The sequence below is a fragment of the Leptopilina heterotoma genome, unplaced genomic scaffold (assembly GCF_015476425.1).
Source record: "Leptopilina heterotoma isolate Lh14 unplaced genomic scaffold, ASM1547642v1 Lhet_97, whole genome shotgun sequence".
Classification (NCBI taxonomy): domain Eukaryota; kingdom Metazoa; phylum Arthropoda; class Insecta; order Hymenoptera; family Figitidae; genus Leptopilina; species Leptopilina heterotoma.
Window position 1 is genome coordinate 414584 of NW_025111203.1, and position 21868 is coordinate 436451.

The 21868-nt window shown below is 24.4% G+C and overlaps 1 protein-coding gene across 1 annotated transcript; it reads right to left on the reverse strand.

The window, feature by feature from the left end:
• Positions 1 to 15396: 15396 nt before the first annotated feature.
• LOC122512299 lies at positions 15397 to 19196 on the reverse strand. Its single transcript, XM_043628055.1, has 4 exons — positions 19041 to 19196; positions 16535 to 16746; positions 16222 to 16414; positions 15397 to 15657 (listed from the first exon to the last, which is right to left on the reverse strand). Exons 2-4 carry the CDS (start codon positions 16739 to 16741, stop codon positions 15512 to 15514), a joined length of 546 nt encoding a protein of 181 aa, XP_043483990.1. The 5' UTR covers positions 16742 to 16746; positions 19041 to 19196; the 3' UTR covers positions 15397 to 15511.
• Positions 19197 to 21868: the final 2672 nt, after the last annotated feature.

Genomic DNA, 21868 nt, shown 5'->3' on the forward strand with positions numbered 1-21868 from the left:
CAAACAATGCAAATTTTTAATTTTTTTAATTCATGTTTATATTTTAAACTATTGTAAACTAAGCCATTGACAACTGCTGTTATAATAACGCATTAACTTTAATTTAAATAAAATTATGAAATAAAGATTAAGTAATAACAAAAGTATTAGACCACTAATGTTTCATAAATTTTTTTGTTCGAGGAAACTTCAATTTCATACTGAAGTGACGCAATCAAACAACAAAAGAAAAAAAGTATATTCAACAATATTAAATCTTAAAATGTGTCGACTTTCTGAATACATAAATATTTTATCCAAAATGAATTGACACCGGCAAGCAATTTCTGATGAGCAACATCTGAAGGTAATTTTTTTGGGATAAGGGACTATTCACTTATTATGTAAACATTTGAGGGGGGATCTAACTATTGTTTACTTTTATCAGAAAAATGGCGCTAATGAATGTAAAAAATCTTACAAGGGGGAGGACAGGGTCTCTAAAAACCTTAAAAATATGCTTACGTAATACTTGAATACCCTCTAATGAAGTATAATTTACTGAATATATCCAAAACTTTTCAATTTTTAATTTTGTTGTAAAAATAAATTGTGGTAAGTGGGAAGATAAAGCAATTAGGCTTCATATTAAAATTATTAAACTGACTCACCAGCCGTTTTGAATGGGTTTCAAACTTGAGAAGAGAACAACACTTAAAACGAACTACGTAAAGGAAAAATGTAAAAAAAGTTGTTCACATATTTCGTCTAAATTGCAGTGGTCATTATTAACACAAATATTTTTAAAATTCTAATTTGTTACCCTAAAAAAATAATTAACATAAATAATTACAAGGTTAAGATTTTTACAGTATTGAGAAGTTTCATAAACAAATTCTAAATTTTTGAAATTGTGAAAATAATAATTAATGAAAAATGGTTTTCCAGGAAAACAATACTTGTCACAAAATAAACTAGACGGAAGAAATCTACATCGTTCACAAATTTTTAAGAAAACTGCATTGAGTGGAGAGAAAATGAAAGTGAAAACGACGAAATGGAAAAAATCAAATAAAAACATAATTGTAAAGACAACATGATTTTTAAGTCTTTTATTTTAATTTCTTATTATTGTAATTTAGATATTGTAAAACATTAATAGTGCGAGTAAAAGAAAATCTTATTTTAAGAACTGTCTAAAATTAAACAAGTCTTGAAAGTAATGGCAGTCTTAATGTAAACTCCTCTTGCATGAAAATAAGAACAGGCAATATGAATTGATAGTTCCAACTTTTTAAATTAAGTATACAACTGCTATTTTTTAACATGATTGCAATAAATTCAGTACATTCTTTTCCGATAATATGCATAATTTTCTCTTTAAATTCAGTGAAAATACATGATTTAAAATTAAACAAAGTCATGGTCAAAGTTTCATGGATGAAAATAAGACTGCCTTTTTACTGTGTGCAGTTGTAAAATTGAAAAATGGTTATTGAGAAATTCTGTTTTATTTATGTATTAAAAAGAAACTAAAATGTATTATCAGAAATTGGAAAATGTCCAGTAAGTAATTTAAAGAAATGTGATGAACTGTCTATTATTCCCAGTTAGAAATTACATTCACATACACTGCAAAAACTGGTATCTCACTCGTGTCTCAAAATGAGTTGCTTTAATTGTTTAAACAATTGAGATACAAAATCTGTTTTATATTGAAACATTTCATTTCATTTCGTGTTTCATTTTAAATGTGACTCAATGTGTATAAGATACATAAAAAATCTTTGTACTGCCCAGTAAAAAAAGTTCGATACACGGACCGCGGAGTTCGTATACGAGCTCGGTAGCTCGTATGAGAAATCTCTCATACGAGCCTTTTCCGTAATGAGAAGTGTATAGATGCTTGTATACGAGGTGACTTTTAAAGCATTTTTATTAATGTAACACTATTTTAAAGTAAATGTAGATAATAGAAATGAATTTTCAAAGTAAAACGAAGCTAAATTTATAAGGGAAATGAAGTTTTAAGAAAAAAAGGATAATTTTGTTCAAAAAATTTATTCACACTGAAAAAAGGTTAGAATTTGATAATTCCTTGTTACTCTTACTTACCGACATTAGATATTTCTCGGATGCGGTAAGCACGATTTTGTATTAAATTTAAATATTTTATATGAACATTTATATAATAAGTAAATAATAATATATTATTAATTAGCAATGAAGAAAAACTTATTTATTCTACCGCCAATACAAAATCGTGCTTACCGCATCCGAGAAATATCTAATGTCGGTAAGTTAGAGTAACAAGGAATTATCAAATTCTATAACCTTTTCAGTGTGAATAAATTTTTTGAACAAAATTATCCTTTTTTTCTTAAAACTTCATTTCCTTTATAAATTCAGCTTTGTTTTACTTTGAAAATTCATTTCTATTATCTACATTTACTTTAAAATAGTGTTACATTAATAAAAATGCTTTAAAAGTCACCTCGTATACAAGCATCTATACACTTCTCATTACGGAAAAGGCTCGTATGAGAGATTTCTCATATTTCTCATAAGAGCTACCGAGCTTGCATACGAACTCCACGGTCCGTGTATCGAATTTTTTTTACTGGGCGCAGAAAAAATCTGTTAGTGTGAGTTTGCCGATGTGAATTCTCAATGCTTTATATGTGGTAGGGTAGTGTGTGTTATTATGTTATGAAGAAAATTTAGAAAATCCATTGTTGCCTATCATTGAGTAAAAAAAGGGAGATAACAAAGAGTTTGGTCGTCTACTGTCACGACCATATACTATAGTTCTGATTTTTTGTTAATAGTTTTAGCAAATTACGAAAAAGTGGTTTTGAATTTTCGTACATAAATTTTGTAAATAACGAATGGACGCGTCTGTTTACTATACTACTACTTTAAAAGCTATTCGTAAAATTATATCAATCTTTGATATCAACCCTGAATGTCCTACTTTTGAAAAATAAAATACTAAAACTTCCTTTCAGCTATATCATATATTGTAAGAAAGTTTATTTTAGTGTGTGTGAGACATTTTATAGCGTCTAAAAATGAGACACATATCTGTTTTAAATATGTGGACACAAGACAACTCATGTGTTTTAAATATGTGAACAAAACGTCTCAAAATAAGTCACTTGTTTTTGCAGTGTATACTGAATACATTCTTAATAAATTTTACTACTTTCCTTAGTTCAATAAGTCCACAAAAATATTCCTTAACTTGTTATTTGTTGATTTCTTATTAAGAAAATATTGTAACAGCCAATTAAAACAATAAAAATAAAAAATATATCCATAAGATACCCATCCCCTCAAAAGTTAATTAACCTCTACGTCATGACATTATGGGGAATTATCGTATGACTTTACCTCCCCCTTATAATTTTACAAAGAGTTAACCCTAGTAGAAATTTGTCATGGAGCCACTCGATTGTTCAAGTTACTGGACAGTTTTTGTCACCGACGCTGATTCTAGGCGGACTTGTAAATAACTGTAAAGTTACTGACCACCGCTCTTTGTCAAAGATTCAAGTTGAATTTGATATTGGCTAGATATAATTTCCATCTAGTCTTTTTAATGTTACTTTAAAGTACTCCTACCCTGTTTAAAAAAATTATTAAAATGGATAGTTTCTGGGTTAACTTGAAAAAAATTTGCAAACGGGCCGGTTTGCCCCACCCCCTGGGGTAAACCGGCCACCCCCATGGTGCAAACCGGTCACTTGGGTTTTTTTATCTGTAATATTGCATTTGTATAATAATCTACAATAACAACAAACATATAGAATCATGTGAACAATGCTTGTAATAATGTAAATAATAATACAGGATCAAATTTTAATTAAATAAAAAATTTTTTTAAATAACAAAAAAAATGTTTGAAATTATCAGAGAAACAATATTAAAGGGTCTAATTCTCATTGGAAGACAATTATTTTTCATTGACAGTAAATATTTTAATGAAAAAAACATTCTAATTAATAATAATAATTTTCTTAAAACTCTAATACAATGAAAATATCCTATGGCCGGTTTGCCACACCGAAAACTGGCCTCTTTGCTCCACAGGCTCATTTTGAGAATAAATATTTGTTTAAAAGAAACGCTTTGCAAATTCAACAAAGTTTTTGGTGGTAAATATTCCTGAGGTGTGTACCTTCAAAACCCAAGACCTAATATTTGGAAATATTATACGATTTCTTTAGAATTTCCTTAAGAAAAAATTCGTAAAAGTGTAGAAAAAAACTTTAAAAAAACTTTTTCTCCCAGCGTTTCTCCCACTTTTTCTCCACAAACAAAAGTAAAAATTGCCAAATTGAAAAATTAGGTATACTACACATGGTTGTTTCAAATTTCTAAATAGAACTTTTGACAATCTCGCCATTTCAGAGATATTGACACCTGACCGGTTTACCCACCGTGCCGGTTTGCCCCACTCTCCCCTATTTATAAGAAATGTTTAATTACATAAAAAATATTAAAAGTATATACCAATGCTTAAAATCTCTAGTTACGGCACTGAACTGAAACATGTGTGGTTCTTAATCCTCAGCATTTACTGCGTTGAACGTTCGAGTGCGTTAAACGTGCGACTTTAGTCCAGCGGGACCCGAATTCGATCCCCATTACCCCTAAAGATTTTTTTCGATGAAATTGCGTTATTCTTTTAAGGTTTTTATAGATTATAATGTTTATAGCAATAAAAAATGTTTGTTTCAGTGTTATTGTTAATAATAGCTTAAAAAAATTAAAGTTGTTTGGAAACAGTAAATATTTAGAATATTCGAATTTAGAATTTTTTTGTAATTGAATTAAAAATCAAAAAGTAATATAGGAAATCACATGTAATAATTTACTATTTCCATTATATTTTTATATAATAATTCAACTAATTAATTAAAAATTATAAAATGTTAATATATAATTTTTTATTGTATTCCATTTATTATGTATACATTATAATGGATACAGAAATTTTTAAAAACTATTTTTATTGTATGTTTTTGGTGCTAAATAGAATTTTTATAGGGGAGGATGGGGCAAGGGGGCAAGGATAGTTAGTGACTGTATTGCTTAAACGGTTTGTTTAAATTAGCGCGTCATTCATGATATTTTCGAGTCTTAACACCAACAGATGATAATAAAAATTGGAAGCCAATCTGACACCATTTGCGAAGTTAGGAGTTTATTTTTAAAAACACCTGTTTTTTAAAAATGTCAACGGAATCTTTGTCACGTGTTATCACATTGTTTTCTTTATTAGTGCTTCCGAATATTTATTTACGTAAATGTTTTCTGGAGTTCTATCGTTCTTATTTTCAATTACATTCACGTCGTTTTACAAAAAATTAGGAAAAATTTGAAATATGGGTCCTTTTTCCCCCACGGGGCAAAGATAGTTAGAGCTAATATAGCACGGTACAATCCTGCTAATGCGACTGTAAATTATAAAAAAATTGTTTAATTGTTCTTTTTAGGCTGATATACATAATAGTGCGTAATTATATACGGAAAACAAAGCTTATTGACCAACAAAATGGTAGTTTTCTAAAGAAAATTTGTTAAAACTGAGATTCAAGTTGAGACGAATTTTAATGCAATAATTAAAATTAAGAAAATGTTCAAAAACATATTTTTAATACTTCAGATATCAATATTGAATAGTCTAAATCAAATAAAATAAAGTTAACGAAACTCTACTGATTTTTTATAACATTTGAATTCTTTAACTATACTTGCCCCGGTGCTGGGGCAAGGATAGTTAAAAATTTCGTTTACTTTTTCATTCGTATCTCGTAGGGATTTGTGTCTACAGTAAAATAATGTATTGCAAAATTATAGCCAAATAATCAGGCTTTCTAAAAATAATTTTCGTTTGCAGATACATATTCAAATTTGGCCGCTAGATCCAAAAAGGTCTTACCTAACTATCCTTGCCCCATCCACTCCTATTAATTGCGTGAAATAAATGTGTTAATTACAATAAATCTTAATATTAAACAAATTTTCAGTACTTTAAAAGGATTAATTTGACTCCATTCCAGTTATTTAGCCAGTTGGCAAGTAAAGTAACTATAGACAATTTAAAGCACGACTAGCCAATTCCTTTATAATAACTAGGACAAATTTCTACTAGGGAATATGTTGCTTTATTAGTACCCCATCTTACCCACCAGTAGAGCAAGATGGTGAGATTTGCAATTTTTTCCATATTATTAATTTTATGATTTTTTATGAAACAGATGGTCTTTGTACGCCTTTAGTACGAAAGACTAATATCCAAAGATGGTTATTAAATAAAATAATAAAATATATATTCGATAATTTTCGTTTTTTGCGCTTGAAACCTTAAGTACCCCGTCTTGACACACTCTCCCTTATCTCTTTATAAAGATAATTTAATTCTTGACGAAAATTTAAAAAAAAAATTGAAAATAATTTAATTTCTGCAAAGTATTTTATTACTTTTCAAAAGAATTGAATTCTTGTGATAAATTTTGATATTTATCAAAATAATTAAATTTTGGAAAAGAATTTTATTAAAATTCCTTACAAAAATTGATTTTATGAGAAAAATTTTGTTGTTTATTTTCTAATATAAATTTTTTCAATTACTTTCATAATCAAAATTAAAAAATTCACTTATTAAGTACAACATTAATTATTACTGTTCATATTTTAAAAAATTTTAATATAATTTCACGAAAGAATTCAATAATTTTCAAAAATTTTAATAAAACCTTCTAAACAATTCAATTATTTTTTTAACAGTAAAAAAAACACAAAAATTTAATTATTTTCAAAACAATTGTAATTAAATTCCTCGGGAGACTTTAATTTTTTAAAAAATTTAAACACGTTTCGAAAAAATTCCATTTTTTTCCATTTTTTTCTACCCGTGCAGAAATCGCCACTTTTGTTCCCGATTACCACCCTGGCCCCGGTCGGGTTTTCATGATCTGGCCCCGACTTCGTGGCCACGACCAGGACCAGGCCGGGTTTGTCCAAGGATCTACAAACAGCGCACAATGGGATTTTTTTACAATTTACTGTTCAAAACTGTCTACAGCCTACAATTCTTAACCGGTTTCAGTATTCTTTATTTTAAATTAAAGGCGAATAAATTCTTAAGACATCCCTTAAGGTCAATTTTTTAGTTCTTAATTGTTTATAATTTTTATTTTCAATCAAAGTTAACAAATTAATACAATTTTTCAAAAAAGGAGGCTTATTTTCTTATTCCGTTGCTGCATATGATCTGAATCAGTTCAAATTAATACAATATGACCACCACACAATTAATAAAACAGAAAGTAATTTATATCAATTGTTATAAACAATATTAATTAACAAATAGTTAACTTTGATTTCTTTCCACTAAAAAATGTTTTTCTCACCTTTTCTTTTTAATTTAAGTTCATTTAAAGAATATTTGTCCTTTTTGATTATAAAATAACTTATTTAAATTGTTATAAACAATATTAATTAACAAATAGTTAACATTGATTCCTATTCCACTAAAATTTTTTTTTTACATTTTCTTTTTAATTTAAGTCAATTTTAAGAATATTTGTCCTTTTTGATTAAAAAATAACTTATTTAAATTGTTATAAACAATATATTAAATAACAAATAGTTATGTAACTTATGTTCCTGTCCACCAAAAAAAATTTTTTTCACGTCTACTTTTTAATTTAAGTTCATTTTAAAAATATGTGTCCTTTTTGTTTAAAAAATAACTTATTTAAATGGTTACAAATAATATTAATTAACAAATAGTTAATTTTTGTTCCTTTCCACCAAAAATTTTTTTTCACGTTTACTTTTTTTTAGATAATGTTAAAAGACCACGGATATATAATATTAAATATTTAAATAAGTTATATTATAAGCAAAAAAGACATATATTCTTTAAAAGAACCCAGGCGCGAAAGACCAATGCTGACGATGGATTGAAGATTTATTGAGCCTTGAACGCCCAGCCTGGGTAACCCAGTGTTGAAGCAGTCTTTATACCACTGACACTCAATGTTGATTCAGCATTGGACACCAATGTTCGTTCCATGCTCGATTCAAGACTCGGTCAATCTTCGTGAGTGAAGCTCGAACATCTGATCTTAATTCAAGCCTGAATCAATCTTGACAGTTTATTTATTGACGTGTGCACTTAAAAATATTAAATATAAATATTTATAAATTAATTAATATTAAAATATTTTTTATGATAATTTTGTATACTATTTAAAAATTATTATTAATTATTATTATTAAGATATCAATTGGTAAATAAATATTAATATTTATTTAGTGTATAATATTTATATTAATTATTAATTTATTAATAATAATGATTATTATTATTATTATTATTATTATTATAAAAAAATATTAAATATTATTATTATAATTATTATTATTATTATAATAATAATTATTATTATTATTAATTATATAAGATTTATATAAATAAAGTTAAATTATACATTATTATTTTTTTCTTGCACAGTGTCAAATAATTGTTTTCAAAGTTCAAGAGTTTCGTTTGTCTGAAAAATTTTTAGTGAAAAAAATGTTCATTAGGGTGTAATAAATATTTATGCCTAGTAGTTTTACACTAGGATTAACTGTTTAGTAAATATGTATTATCAAAAAACTATTTTTTGTCAAACGCGTGCGATTAAACACAAATAACCTTGAGACTTTAGCATTGCCAACTCAAGAGTTTAACGTATGTGTTGAGTTGGTAATGCTGGAGTTTCAAGGTTATTTGTGTTTAGCTGCGCGTGTTTGCCAAAAAATAGTTTTTTGATAATATTTACTAAACAGTTAATCCTAGTGTAAAATTACTAAGCATAAATATTTATTACTACCTAAAGAACATTTTTTTCACTAATAATTTTTCAGATAAACGAAACTCTTAATCTTTGTTTAATCGAATTGGTGAAAAAAAATTTATAAAAATTTGGTAAGTAATTAAATTCCTGTTAAATTTTTACTAAAATTTAATTTAAATAATTGAATTCTTTTGAAAAGTTTTATTGAAATAGTAGTAAATATTAAACAAGTTGTAAATCCAGATGTTCATTAAATGAACATTTTGCTTCCTCTTTACAATCAGCAAAAAAAAATTGCTTCCTCGTGGAGGAAGCATTAATGATAAATATATTTCATTTTTAAATAATTTTTAATACAATTTAACATTTATAAAATAAAGTTAATTCGTCTTAATAGAAAGAATAAAATTTTCTTACATGTGAATCGAAATAAACAAAAAATTTTTTAGTATAAAAGTGAATTTTTCAACTTTAATTGAAATTAATTCTATAATTTTCCAATAGAATATATACTTTATATACATCAATCGATTCGTCTTAATGCAAATAATAAGATTTTAGAAATAAATGAGTAAAATTTTCTTATACGGCAACATTACATTGCGGAAAGAACTCATTTTTTGATAAAAATGCGAATTTTTCATCTTTAATTGTGATTAACTCTATAAATTCTCATACAATTTATACTACTTTGTATATACCAATCGATTCGTCTTGATGCAAAGAATAAGATTTTTATTATATATCAACTTCAATAACCAACTTAAAAAAATTTTTTTTAGAAAAAAGTCAAAAAAATATTTTTTTCTGAGAACTTTTTAAAGTCTATTAATTCATTTCGAGATATTTTTATGACAAATATACCTGGTAAATTTTAGCCAAATTCGTTAAAACCTATTCGAGTTATCGTGTCCACAAAAATCGGGATCCACACACACACACATATACATACATACACACACCAATACATACATCCGGACAATTGTTTAGGGTCTTATATACACGGAAAGAAAATTATATTAAATTGTGTAAAAGTGCTTCTCAATTTAGGGAAAAAATGCGACAAGGCGAAATTTTGGTATCAAAAATACTAAACAGTGAAAGGAATAATATGAAATTTAGTATAATAATATCAAATATCAAGAATTTTAATCTAACTTTACTAAATTTCAAATTATTTCTTTCACTGTTTAGTATTTTTGATACAAAAATTTCGGTTTGGTGTACTTTTTCCCTAAACTGTAAAAACTTTTACAAAATATATATGATATGTGTTAATATATGTAATAAATTTTCTCTCCGTGTAACATAGTCCTATATAGAAGAAAATTTGTTCAAAGGATTTTTAAAAACTTTGTAAATTAAACGACTATAAAGCTTCCTTACGAGGAAGCAAAATAATTGAAATGAGGAAAATTGTTGATAATAATTGAAATTTTGCCAAGAAAAAATTATTTTTTATTACATTTTTTGAAAATAATTAAATTTCGGAGAAGAATTGTATTATTTATAAAGATAATTGAAATTTTGAAAATTTTTGGAACTTAATTGAATTTAGGCGAAAAAATTACTCACTTTCGAAAATAATTGAATTTCTGTAATTAGTTGTTCCTAAAATTCCTATTAAAAATTTTAAATTCATTAAAAATTAATATTTTCTAAAATTTCAAATTGTTTTCTTTGAAGTTGAACTATTTATAAAAATTGTAAACGGAACTCTTTTGAAGTCCAATTAATTTTGAAATTCTGAAGTAACATTATTCATTAAATAAGTTATAAGTAACAATTTTATGATAGTTGTACAAGAATTAAGTTATTTAAAAAGAAACTATTTTCAAAAATAGAAAAAATTGAAGGTTTTGTATTAGAATTCTTGTAAATTTCATAGTTTATGAAGCAAACAAAAAAATACACAAAAATTCCGAATTTTCTTATAAATTTTAAAAATTTAATATTTTCCAGTACTTTTAATAAAAATCCTTGACTTTCCCCTGATTTCCCTGACCAATTCTAATTTACCTGACTTTTCCCTGAATCAGCCGTGTAGGAACGAATTATTTTCCGGGGGGGGGGGGGCAAACTACATATATAGATATATTTAACAATGTAATATGTATACAACTGGGGGGCAACTGACCCCCTTGCCCTCCCGTTCTTACGCCACTGCCCTGAATTCCCTGACTTCGCTGACCTGTGGCAACCCTGGAGGAGTAAAAGTAAATAAAGATGGCCGGCTGTCAAATGAAACACGATTACAATTTTTTTAAAAAGAAATTAGCGAGCGACATAAAACTCAAATATTAATTTTTAGAAGTGTAGCAAAATTTAAACATTTTATTAATCCACCATCTTTAATTAGTAATTTTTTAGTTTTTTTTCAGAAAAAAGGATATCAAATTTTATTGTCAACAAGAAATTAAATTCCTAAATTTTAGTTTTTATAATTTTTAAACTAAATTTTATTTTTTAAAAGTTTAAAGTTTTCTATTTAAATAATTATTTAATTTAAATTAAATGTCTTGCCGTGAATTAATAAATTAACTTTCCATACTTACCTTTTGAATGCAAAATTTAAAACTTATTTTAGACACTTTACAGCAACATTGAAAATTGTCACTTAGAATTCTTTCAGTCCGCCACCTATTGAGAGAAAAAACGTTGATATTTGCACTATGGTAACATTTTTTTTTCCATGTTATCGAGCGAGCTCTATTGGTAAATGATCATTTAACTCACCCATTTACCTACAAAATTTGTATCACACTCGGAAGCAAACTTTCCACTATTTTATTTATTTTTACAAAAAGTGTTATATTAATTGGTAATTTTTTTGTTTCTAATTTATTCTGTAGTTTACTGGCTTTTTATTTTAAATACTTTTAAGTTTCAAGAAAGTGCATTTACATGCTTATTTTACCAAACACCGTGTCAGTGTAAATAATCACCGACGATGTTTCTTACTTTAAAAATTATTTTCACATACAAAATTAACATTTTTTATTAAAATACTTATATAAATTTGTTCATCAGAATGTCCTCTTTCAATTTCTCTAATAAAATTTGTGGTTTTATTTGGTTTTTTATATATTAATTACAAAACACCGCAAAACCACCGTATACGGTGGTTTCTCGGTGTTCTCAATTCGCAAGGGAGTAGGCAATAATTATGAACATTGCAATAATGATCAAACAAAGAAGTATACCATTTGTTGAGAACAACATTTTTAGCTAAAAATAAAAAGTAACTTTAACAAAGAATAACTTAGTGCACAAAAAAAAGTATATAGTTTTGTGAAATAATAAAATTGAAAAAACTTTAATATTTTACAGGTCGAATAAAGTTACGACGCTATACACTGAAAAAAAAAGTTCATTGAATCAAGTAAATGCATTTTCTTGACCTGATTTATTTGAAACAAACCCCCCTATTGAAAACACCTACATGGGATCCTACATAGGATCTTACGTGGGTTCTTATACAAAAACCTATGTATAAAATCCCAGGTCCCACGTAAGATCCTATGTAGGATCCCATTTTAAAGCACATGGGTATTTGGGATAGGATTTGGAGTAGGAATTCATGTGGGAATTTAAGTCCACATGGATTCCACATAGGAATCCACATAGGAATTCACATAGGAATCCACATGGATTCCTATGTGAGAACACATATAGGATCCTATATAGGTCAGACAATAAATTTTTTAAATAAATTATAGAATTTATTCTATAACAATTTATTGTAACTTAGAATTATATAGAAATCTTAACATTTCAGAGAAAACTTTGAAAATAAATTTGGTGGGACGGGGATTCGAACCTGAGATCGACGAACGCACGAGACTTACTAAGCAACTACCTAACCAACTACGCTAAACGAGCTATTAATGTCAGCCAAAAAAATCTTCCTCTTAAGGTGCAATAGATTTAAAGGTTTAAAGGTTTCTGGGGTCCTCTGGTTACAAATTTGAAGTTATAGTTTAAAAAAATTGTAAATGGCAAATCCAAAATAGCGGACAAAAATTTTTAAAAAATTATCAGATTTTAATGTCTTTTGACATTTAAGCGTTTCCTATTTTGCTGATTACGAATTTAAAATAATATTAAAAATGTAGATATTATTTTGTATTTTATGTAAATAATTAATTATGGATAAAGAAAGGTTTACTTATTGTGGTTACTTATTTATTAGGTTTTATTGCTTTTTAACTATAATTATTCCCAAAATTTTTTCTAAAATATGCAGAAATAATTAAAAAATCCCTACGAAGCTGGAATCGAACTCGGATATCTTGGTCTTGAAGAACTGCGCCTAAAGCACCTCAGCCGTTCAAGACAGATACATATGAACCTCTAATACAAAGTTAACGATTTCACTTGTCAATGAAATGAATTTAACTTAGAAAAATTCTAAGGAATTTTACATTCATGAATTTCTAAGTCCAAGTTGAACTTAGAAAATATTTTCTATTTATGAAAATTTTTCTATTTTCAAAAGTTGAATGAATAAGACGTCTTTACACTGCAAAAACAAGCATCTTAAAATACATTGTACTCACTTTTAAAACATCTTATTTATTTTCCCAACTTCCATCTTAGAAACTAATGAGCAATAGAGAGAGTGAGAGAGAGTAAGAGGGAGAGAGTGAGTGACTTCAAATTCGTAATCAGCGACCCCAAAAACCCCCGAGTAACAATTTCCAAGCAAATACGATCGAATTTTATAAATGTCCGCCATATTGGATCCGCCATTTTGAATTTTGAAAATCTGACTTTGGATTTGTATTCGGCGACTCCAAAAACCTCTCAGTAGCGAAATCCAAACAAATTTTCTTAAATTAAATCAATTTAATCACTTTAATTAATCAATTTATTAGAAAATTGTTACGTTTATCCGCCATATTGGATCCGACATTTTGAATTTTAAAAATCTGACTTCGGATTCTTATTCAGCTACCCTAAAAACATTTCTTTATCAAGTTTAATTAACATGCATTAAAATTTATTAAAGTTATTTAAGTTTTTTATTACTACTCTTTGAATGGTTGATTCCATAACTTTTGTGGTACTATAACACTTAACTGATTGAACATTTATACATCTACTATGAATTTTTTTCAAGTTTTTCAATCCCTTAATACAGTAGTATACTTAAAGTAACTTTTTTTAAAAACCTTTCTTAGAATAACTAAGCTGTCCGAATTTACCCCAAATTTTAGGAAACTTTCTAAACCTTGGAGTAAATCCGGACAGTTACTTTTATGCGAGCTTATCTAAATTTTTTCTGCTCCATAAAATTAATGTAGGGAATTCAAGGAAAAAATTAATGCAATATAAAACCGGAAGTATTGCTTTTTATAATAAAATACTTACGTCATTTGTGAAAAATAGATATTTTGTCCGGATTTACCCAAACTGATGACCCTAATTGCCTTCCTGTAAAAATTTTATTTTTTATGAAAATGTTTGCGTAGAATTTTATTAATTTTTTTTTTAAATAATTGAATTCTTTTGGAAAATTTTATTATAAAGTAGTAGATATTAAAAATCATTAAATTGAAGAAAAATTTTGAAAATAATTGAAATTTTGCAAAGAATTTTATTCAAATTTTTGTAAATAATTGAATTTTGGAGAAGAGTTTTATGATTTATAAAGGTAATTTAAAATTTGACGATAATTTTATAAAAAATTTTGAAAATAATTGTAATTTTGCGAAGACTTTTATTAAAATTTTTGAAAATAATTAAATTTCAGAGAATAGTTTTATTATTTATGAAAATAATTGAAATTTGGAAGAGAATGTAATTAAAATTTTTAAAAATAATTGAAATTTTACCAAGAATTTTATGAAAATTTTTGAGAGTAATTGAATGTCGAAGATGCGTTTTGCTATTTATAAAGATAATTAAAAAAATTTTTTTTACTTTTTGAAAGTAATTGAAGTTCTGACAAGAATTTTATTAAAATTTTTTAAAATATTTGAATCACGGAGTAGAGTGTTATTATAAAAATTTTATTTATTTATAAAGATAAATGAAATTTTTTACTTGATTTTTGAAAAAAGTTTAATATTTCCAAAATAATTGAAATTTTGACGAGAATTTAAAAAAAATTTTAGAACATAATTGAATTTCTTTTTGTCGAGAATCACCCTTATAAGTTCATAAATAATTTTTTTAATTCACAAAGAGTATAAAAATTATAATTTTATAAAATTTTTTCCTTTAAAAGTTTATTAAAATGATTTTCAAAACAAGACAAAAATTAAATAGTAACGTGAAGTCGATCGATTCCGTAGAATTGCCCATGAACGAAAAAACAATTTTTTGTCTCGAAAATAAGATTTTTAGAATTATTTAAGATAATAATTATTGTTTTCTTCAAATATTTTTTGTGGACTGTCAGTATATCATTTTTTTCGTTCTTTCCTAATTTAAAAATCTTTTTTTATGTAAAAGATAGTTTAAAGTTTTCTTTTTTATACGACCATTAAGATCCTTAATTTTAAGTGTCTTACTACTATTATTATAAATAGCAATATTCAATCAATAAGTGAAATTAATTTTACAAATATTTATTGTGATTTTAATTTTAATATTTTATTTTTTTTACATATTTTTATTACAATTTGTGATTTCTACGAGAATGCATTGAATTTTAGTAAAATGTTTATTTATTTTGGGTATGGGTCCAACCCTAATTTCACTCTATTTTTCGCAGAACTGATTCCTTCAATTGGATTCATTTCAATTGCCAACATACGCTTCATTTGTGCAAGCCTATTCTCTTCTCTGAATGATTCAGGCAATGGTGGATAAACTGAAAAAGGAAAAGAGTATTTTTTATATCCTCTGAATAGACAATCACTAACTAAGCTGCTAACGAGTATATTTTAATATTAAATTATTACTTTTTTTTTAATAGTAAATTTCAAGTTTTACAAAATAAAAAAAGTTCATGTTTGTCAATTTATAGATATTGAATTTCAAAAAGTTTCAAATTAAATTTTTGGAAAAGATGAATTTTAAAAAAGGTTTAATTAAAAATTCCGAAATAAGTTAGTTTTTTAATTTTTATTAATATTTTTTTTAAATTAGTTATTTTTCTAAATATATATTTAATTAAAAAATTTTCTAATTATTCGTTTCATGAAATTGTCTTGTAAAGTGGATTTTAGAAATATTATAGTTTAGATGAACTTTTTTTGAAATAATTGAATTTTTAAGGAACTTTCTTAAAAAATATTAAAAACAATTGAAATAGAGAAGAATTTTAGTTAAAATTTCTAGAAAATAATTGAATTGAAATTTTGAAAATAATTTTTGATAGGCTACAGTAGCAATTCTTATAAATTTAAATATTTATTTAAATGTTAGTGCTTACCAAACAATCTAAAGTAAATAAATAGCCAGAGTCCCATACTGACTCCAAGGGCCGTTAGACCAAGAATAGATTTCCATTGTCCAGTGGGGGCATCCATTTCAGCCATAGTTTGACAAAAGCTTGCTCTATAAAGTTCTTTCTTCTCATTCACTGAAAGTTTCTTCCAATCGCCTTTCTCTTTCTCCCTCAGAGCCTAATTAATTTTAAAAATAAAAACTGAATTATTAATTAATTAATTAATATTAATATTATTATTAATTAGCCCTCTTGTAATCTTTCTTGTTGGTTTTTGAATAAAATATGTTCAAGTTACCATAACGTCGGGAGTATTCTCCTTAAATCTTATGGCGGGCATTGGACGGTCAAATCGATCAATGTAACATTCTGTTCCATTCAAGCCGAATCCAACAACTTCGCGATTTCCAATTCTATCAACATAGGTAGAAGTTGAATGCGATCTTGAGAATCCCTGTATCATGTTTACTCTTTGGAGACAGCCCATGAGCTTTTTTCCGGCCATGATGGCTATAAATAAAATGTTAAATTATTTTTACACAGAGACAAATATCAAAATTTTCTATAATTTTTCATTTCCATTAATTACTATTTAAAAATTTAGTTTTTCTCTATTTTCGGATAATTTTAATATTTTTAGTTACAAAAAATCTTATATTGGAAAGTTTATGGGTGAATACATTTTCTTTCGACTAAGCTGGTGGCCAGATAATATTTCAAAATTAGAATATTTTATAAGAATCATAAGTTTGATGTTATCAGACTTCCAACTCGATAATTAATTTTAAAAAAGTAGCAAAAAGTAGCTTTCAAACTAAAAAAAAGTAGAAAAAAAGTAGCTATCAAAAAATTAAACTTGACGACCAAAAAAAACTCGTTTTAAACACTTCGCAAAACTGATAAAAATAATTTTGTTATTTATCGACATAATTGAATTCTTTAGAAAAATTATTTATGTGAATAATTGAATTCTTGGGAAGAATTTTATTAAAATCGGAAAGAATAATTGAATTATTTCAAAAAAATTTAATAATTAAAATTTAATTTTAAATAATTGATTACTTTCGAACAATTTTATTAAAATATTTGAAAATAATTGAATTCCTGTGAAAAATTCTAATATTTTTGTAAATAATTAAATTCTTCCAAAGAATTAAACAAAAAATATTTTTTAAATTTTATTTGAGAAAATAATTGAATAGTTACTAAGAATTTTATTATTTAAGATTTTTATTAAATTATTATTTTATTAAAATGTTTAAAAAGAATTGAATTATTAGATGTCCAATTATTAGGCATCTAATTAATTATTAATTATTAGATGCCTAACAATTTTCAAAAATTTTAATTTACTTTGTTTGAAGATAATTAAATCTTAAAAAATGAAGATAAAACAATTCTAAGAATTAGTTTTTTAAAAATATTGTAATGTGATTTCTCGAAAATAATTGAATTTTTAAGAAGAATTTTTGCAAAATTAAAAAAAAACAAAATTAATTTTTTTAAGAATTTTAATTAAAAATTTTAAACATGATTGTTTTCTCAAAAATTTTTTAAATAATTCTAAAAAATTTTAAAGTTATTTTTTGAATGTGTTTGAATTTTTTGAAACATATAATTAAAAATATTGAAAATAATTGAATATTAAAAAATTATAATGAAAAAATTCTAAGAATTAGTTTTTAAAAATAATATTTTAATATAATTTTTAGAAGCTAATTTTCATAAATTTTCATTTTTAAATTTATAATAATTGAAGATTTTTCATTAAAATTTTTAAGAATTGAATTATTTTCGGCAATAAAAAATTATTTATTTATTCAAATTATTTGGATTAATATTTTTAATAATATTTTTAATTAATAGTTTTAATATTAATATTTTTTAATATATTTATTTTAAAATTATTGTATATTTCGAAAATTTATTCAAAAATAATTTATTATTTTTTACATCTTATCAAACTTAAAATATTTTTATTTCCATTTAAGAGGTTAGAATTTTTGAAACTCATTATTGTCACAATTTTATATTTTTAGTTTCATTAAAAAAAACCTCAAGTTTCAAATAAAAATACAAACATTTTGTTTAATGGGGAATAAGGGATTAAAAATGAAAAATAAGCGTTTATTTTGTAAAAAATGAGGTTAACATTTTTTTTGTAAATACTTTTTTTATCATTAAAATAAGTACTTGGAAAATTCTTTAAAAAAACTCTGCATAAAAATTAAAATCCATAAAATTTTTGTCAAAATTATAAACAATTGAATACAACAGTTTCACTTCAAATCGCAAAAGTTTAACAATCAAAATCAGCGTGCTAGTGTTCTTTATTGTTACTTGTCAAAATGTTACGTTTTATATACACACGTATTACATAATAAAACAATATATAAATATACATGCAATACAACAATGGTGATTTAATAGTTGTGAAACAATTGACTATCAAAATTTACTCCCATTCATTGAAAATTAATTGCACACAATTTACTAAGTGTTAATATATCCTTTTCAATATATTAAAAAAAAAGAATACTTTTTTTACCATATTTTTCAATTTATATAAATTTTAAACCGAAAACACACACTATCATGCAATTATCTTTCATAAATATTGTCAAATTAGTTTTGAATTAAAAATCAATAAGTAAACAAGTTAAAATAAAATATTTTCTACACTGAATTTTAAATGGTTACCTAATCACACAATATCAAGAAAATGAACATCGTTTTTTGAAAGAATAAAAAGAAAATTATCAATAACAATTATCGAAAAAATATCTAAATTTTTTGGTACGTACGTTTTTTAAAAAATCTATTTTTGCAAAATTTTTCACTTGCTGTTAATTAATTATATTCTTGGGTTTTTCTATAAAACTAAATGTAATGGATCACAGAAGGTTCCATTAGAGGAAAATGCAGACAGAAATTCTTTAAATATATATAAAACCCAGGTGATCTTAATCAGCGCTGGGAAATATGGGCGAACGCACATTGAAAATCGTAAGACGTAAATCGTGATATTTGTATGAGATAGAAGAGGAAAGATATATACTTTTGTCCTTTTCTATCGCAGGTAAAGGAGCATTTACACCTTCAGTAAAAATTTCCAGAACGGAAAATTTTTCATTGGAGTAAGAGAGACAGACTGTGTATCCGTTCTTACGCTTTGACGCTTTTAAAGGTCAACGCACAATAGCTTCGCTAACGTCGTTCGCGAACGCAAAGCATGAGATAAAAAAGAACACATATATATCTCTGTCCTTTTCTAACTCATGCCTTGCATTACATTTTTCAAGGAATTCGATTAAAATTGTATTAAAAGTAATTTATTTTAATAAAAATAAAATATAGTTTTAATAATATTATAACTGTTAATAATCATATATTCTGACACAGGGAATTCAGAGAAAAGTCAGGGATTTTTATTAAAAGTACTAAAAAAAATTAAATTTTTAGAATTTATAAGAAAATTTTTAATTTTTGTGTGTTTTTTGTTATTGAAAAATTTTAATAAATTCAAAATCTTCTAAAATGAGTTAAATTTTTAATATATATTTAATTAATTATTAAAAATAATGGATTTATAGAAGAATTTCAGTTAAAAACACTAAAAAAATTGAATTTTGAAGAAATTAGAAATGATTGCAAAAATTCAATTATACTTTCAAAAGTAATAAAATTCTTATCACAAAATTCAATTATGTTTAAAATTGAAAAAAAAATCTTGTTAAAATGCCAATTATCTTTATAAATAATAAAATTTTCTTCAAAATTCAATTATTTTAAAAAATAATAAAAATCTTCGCAGAAATTCAATTATGTTCAAAAATTTATAAAAATTCTCGTCAAATTTTCAATTATTTTCCAAAATTTCAATTACATTTTGTTCCAAATTTCAATTATCTTCATTTAAATATAATAAAACTATTCTCCGAAATGTAATTATTTTCAAAAATTTTAATAAAATTCTCGTCAAAATTTAAATTATCTTTAAAAATTCGATTCTTTAAAAAAAAAAATTTAATAAAATCCTACGCAAACATTTTTATAAAAAATAAAATTTTTACAGGAATTCAATTATTTACAGTTTCTTTTTAGTTTCTTCTCAATAATTAAATTATTTTAATAAATAATAAAAAAAATTTTACAGAGATTCAATTATTTTGGTAAAAATAATAAAATTCTTTTTAGAAATTCAAGTATTTTCATAAATAATAATTCAATTATAAAAAAAATGCAATTATTCAATAAACTGTTTTTTTGTATTTAAATAATTGAATTCTAGTAAAATTTTCTAAAAAACATTGATTTAAAAATAGATTTTAGTTAAAATTTTAGATTATAATTGAAAATTAAAAGCATTATAGCGTGAATGCGTTAATTTCTAGAATTAATTGAAAATTGAATTTTTAGAAATAGTTGAATTTTAAAAAGGTTTAAAATTAAAATCTTTAAAAATCTGAATTTTTCATATTTTTAACTAACAATTATGTGGAATTATTTTTTTTTGGAAAAAGTTGAATTCAATTTTTTATTTTCTTCTAAGTATTTAATTGAAGAAGTTCCGAATAATCGAAAATTTTTGTGAAATTTAATTGTAAAAAAATGTATTTAAAAATTTTTAAGGAACGTTTTCAAAAAAAAAAAATATTAAAAATAATGCATTTATAGAAGAGTTTTAGTTAAAAACATGAAAAAAAAAATTTAATTTTGGAAAAGTTACAAATTATTGCAGAAATTCTAATTCAATTATTTTCAATTTGTTTGATAAAATTCTTTATGCGGGAATTGAATTTTAAGAAATATTCAATTATTCAATAAATTATTTATTTGCATATTATTTGTATTTAAATAATTGAATTCTAATAGAATTTTCTAATAAAAATTGATTTAAAAATGAATTTTAGATAATAATTGAATATTAAAATAGCAATTTAGCGCAAATTTTTAGAAATAATTGAATTTAATGTTTTTTATATTATTTGAAGTTTTTATTTTCTAATATATGTTTAATTGAAGAATTTACGAATAATTGATATTTCGTAAAATTGAATATTGTAAAAATTATTTATGAAAACAATTGAATTCTTACAATTTTATTATATTTTTTTAAACAATTGAATTCATGCGGAAAAATTTTATTACTTGTAAAAATAATTGAATTCTTGCGAAGGATTTTATTAAAATTTTTGTAAATAATTAAATTTTTTTTTTTGAAAAATTTTATGGAAATTTAAATTATTATAAAACTTAAATTAAAAAAATTAAAAAAAATCAAATTAAAAAATTATAAAATTTAAATTATTATTATTGTTTTATTATTATTATTATTTATTATTATTGTTTTATAGTTATGAAAAACTAAATTTATATTTTTAAGTAAAAATGTTCTCTTTTATTTGACTCGGACTGTTATATTTTTGTCAGTAATTGGTCCGTAATTTTTTATTTTTAATCCGTACAATCCGTATTTTTAATCATTTGTTAAAATTTTATTCAAGCAGTGAGTTTACTTTCTATATTATTCGTAGATAGATATTGACAATGCAGCATGTGAATTACCCTTAAGGACAACTGAGGCTTGTATACATCAAATGTAGTGTAAATGTACCTTAAGACTTGAGTT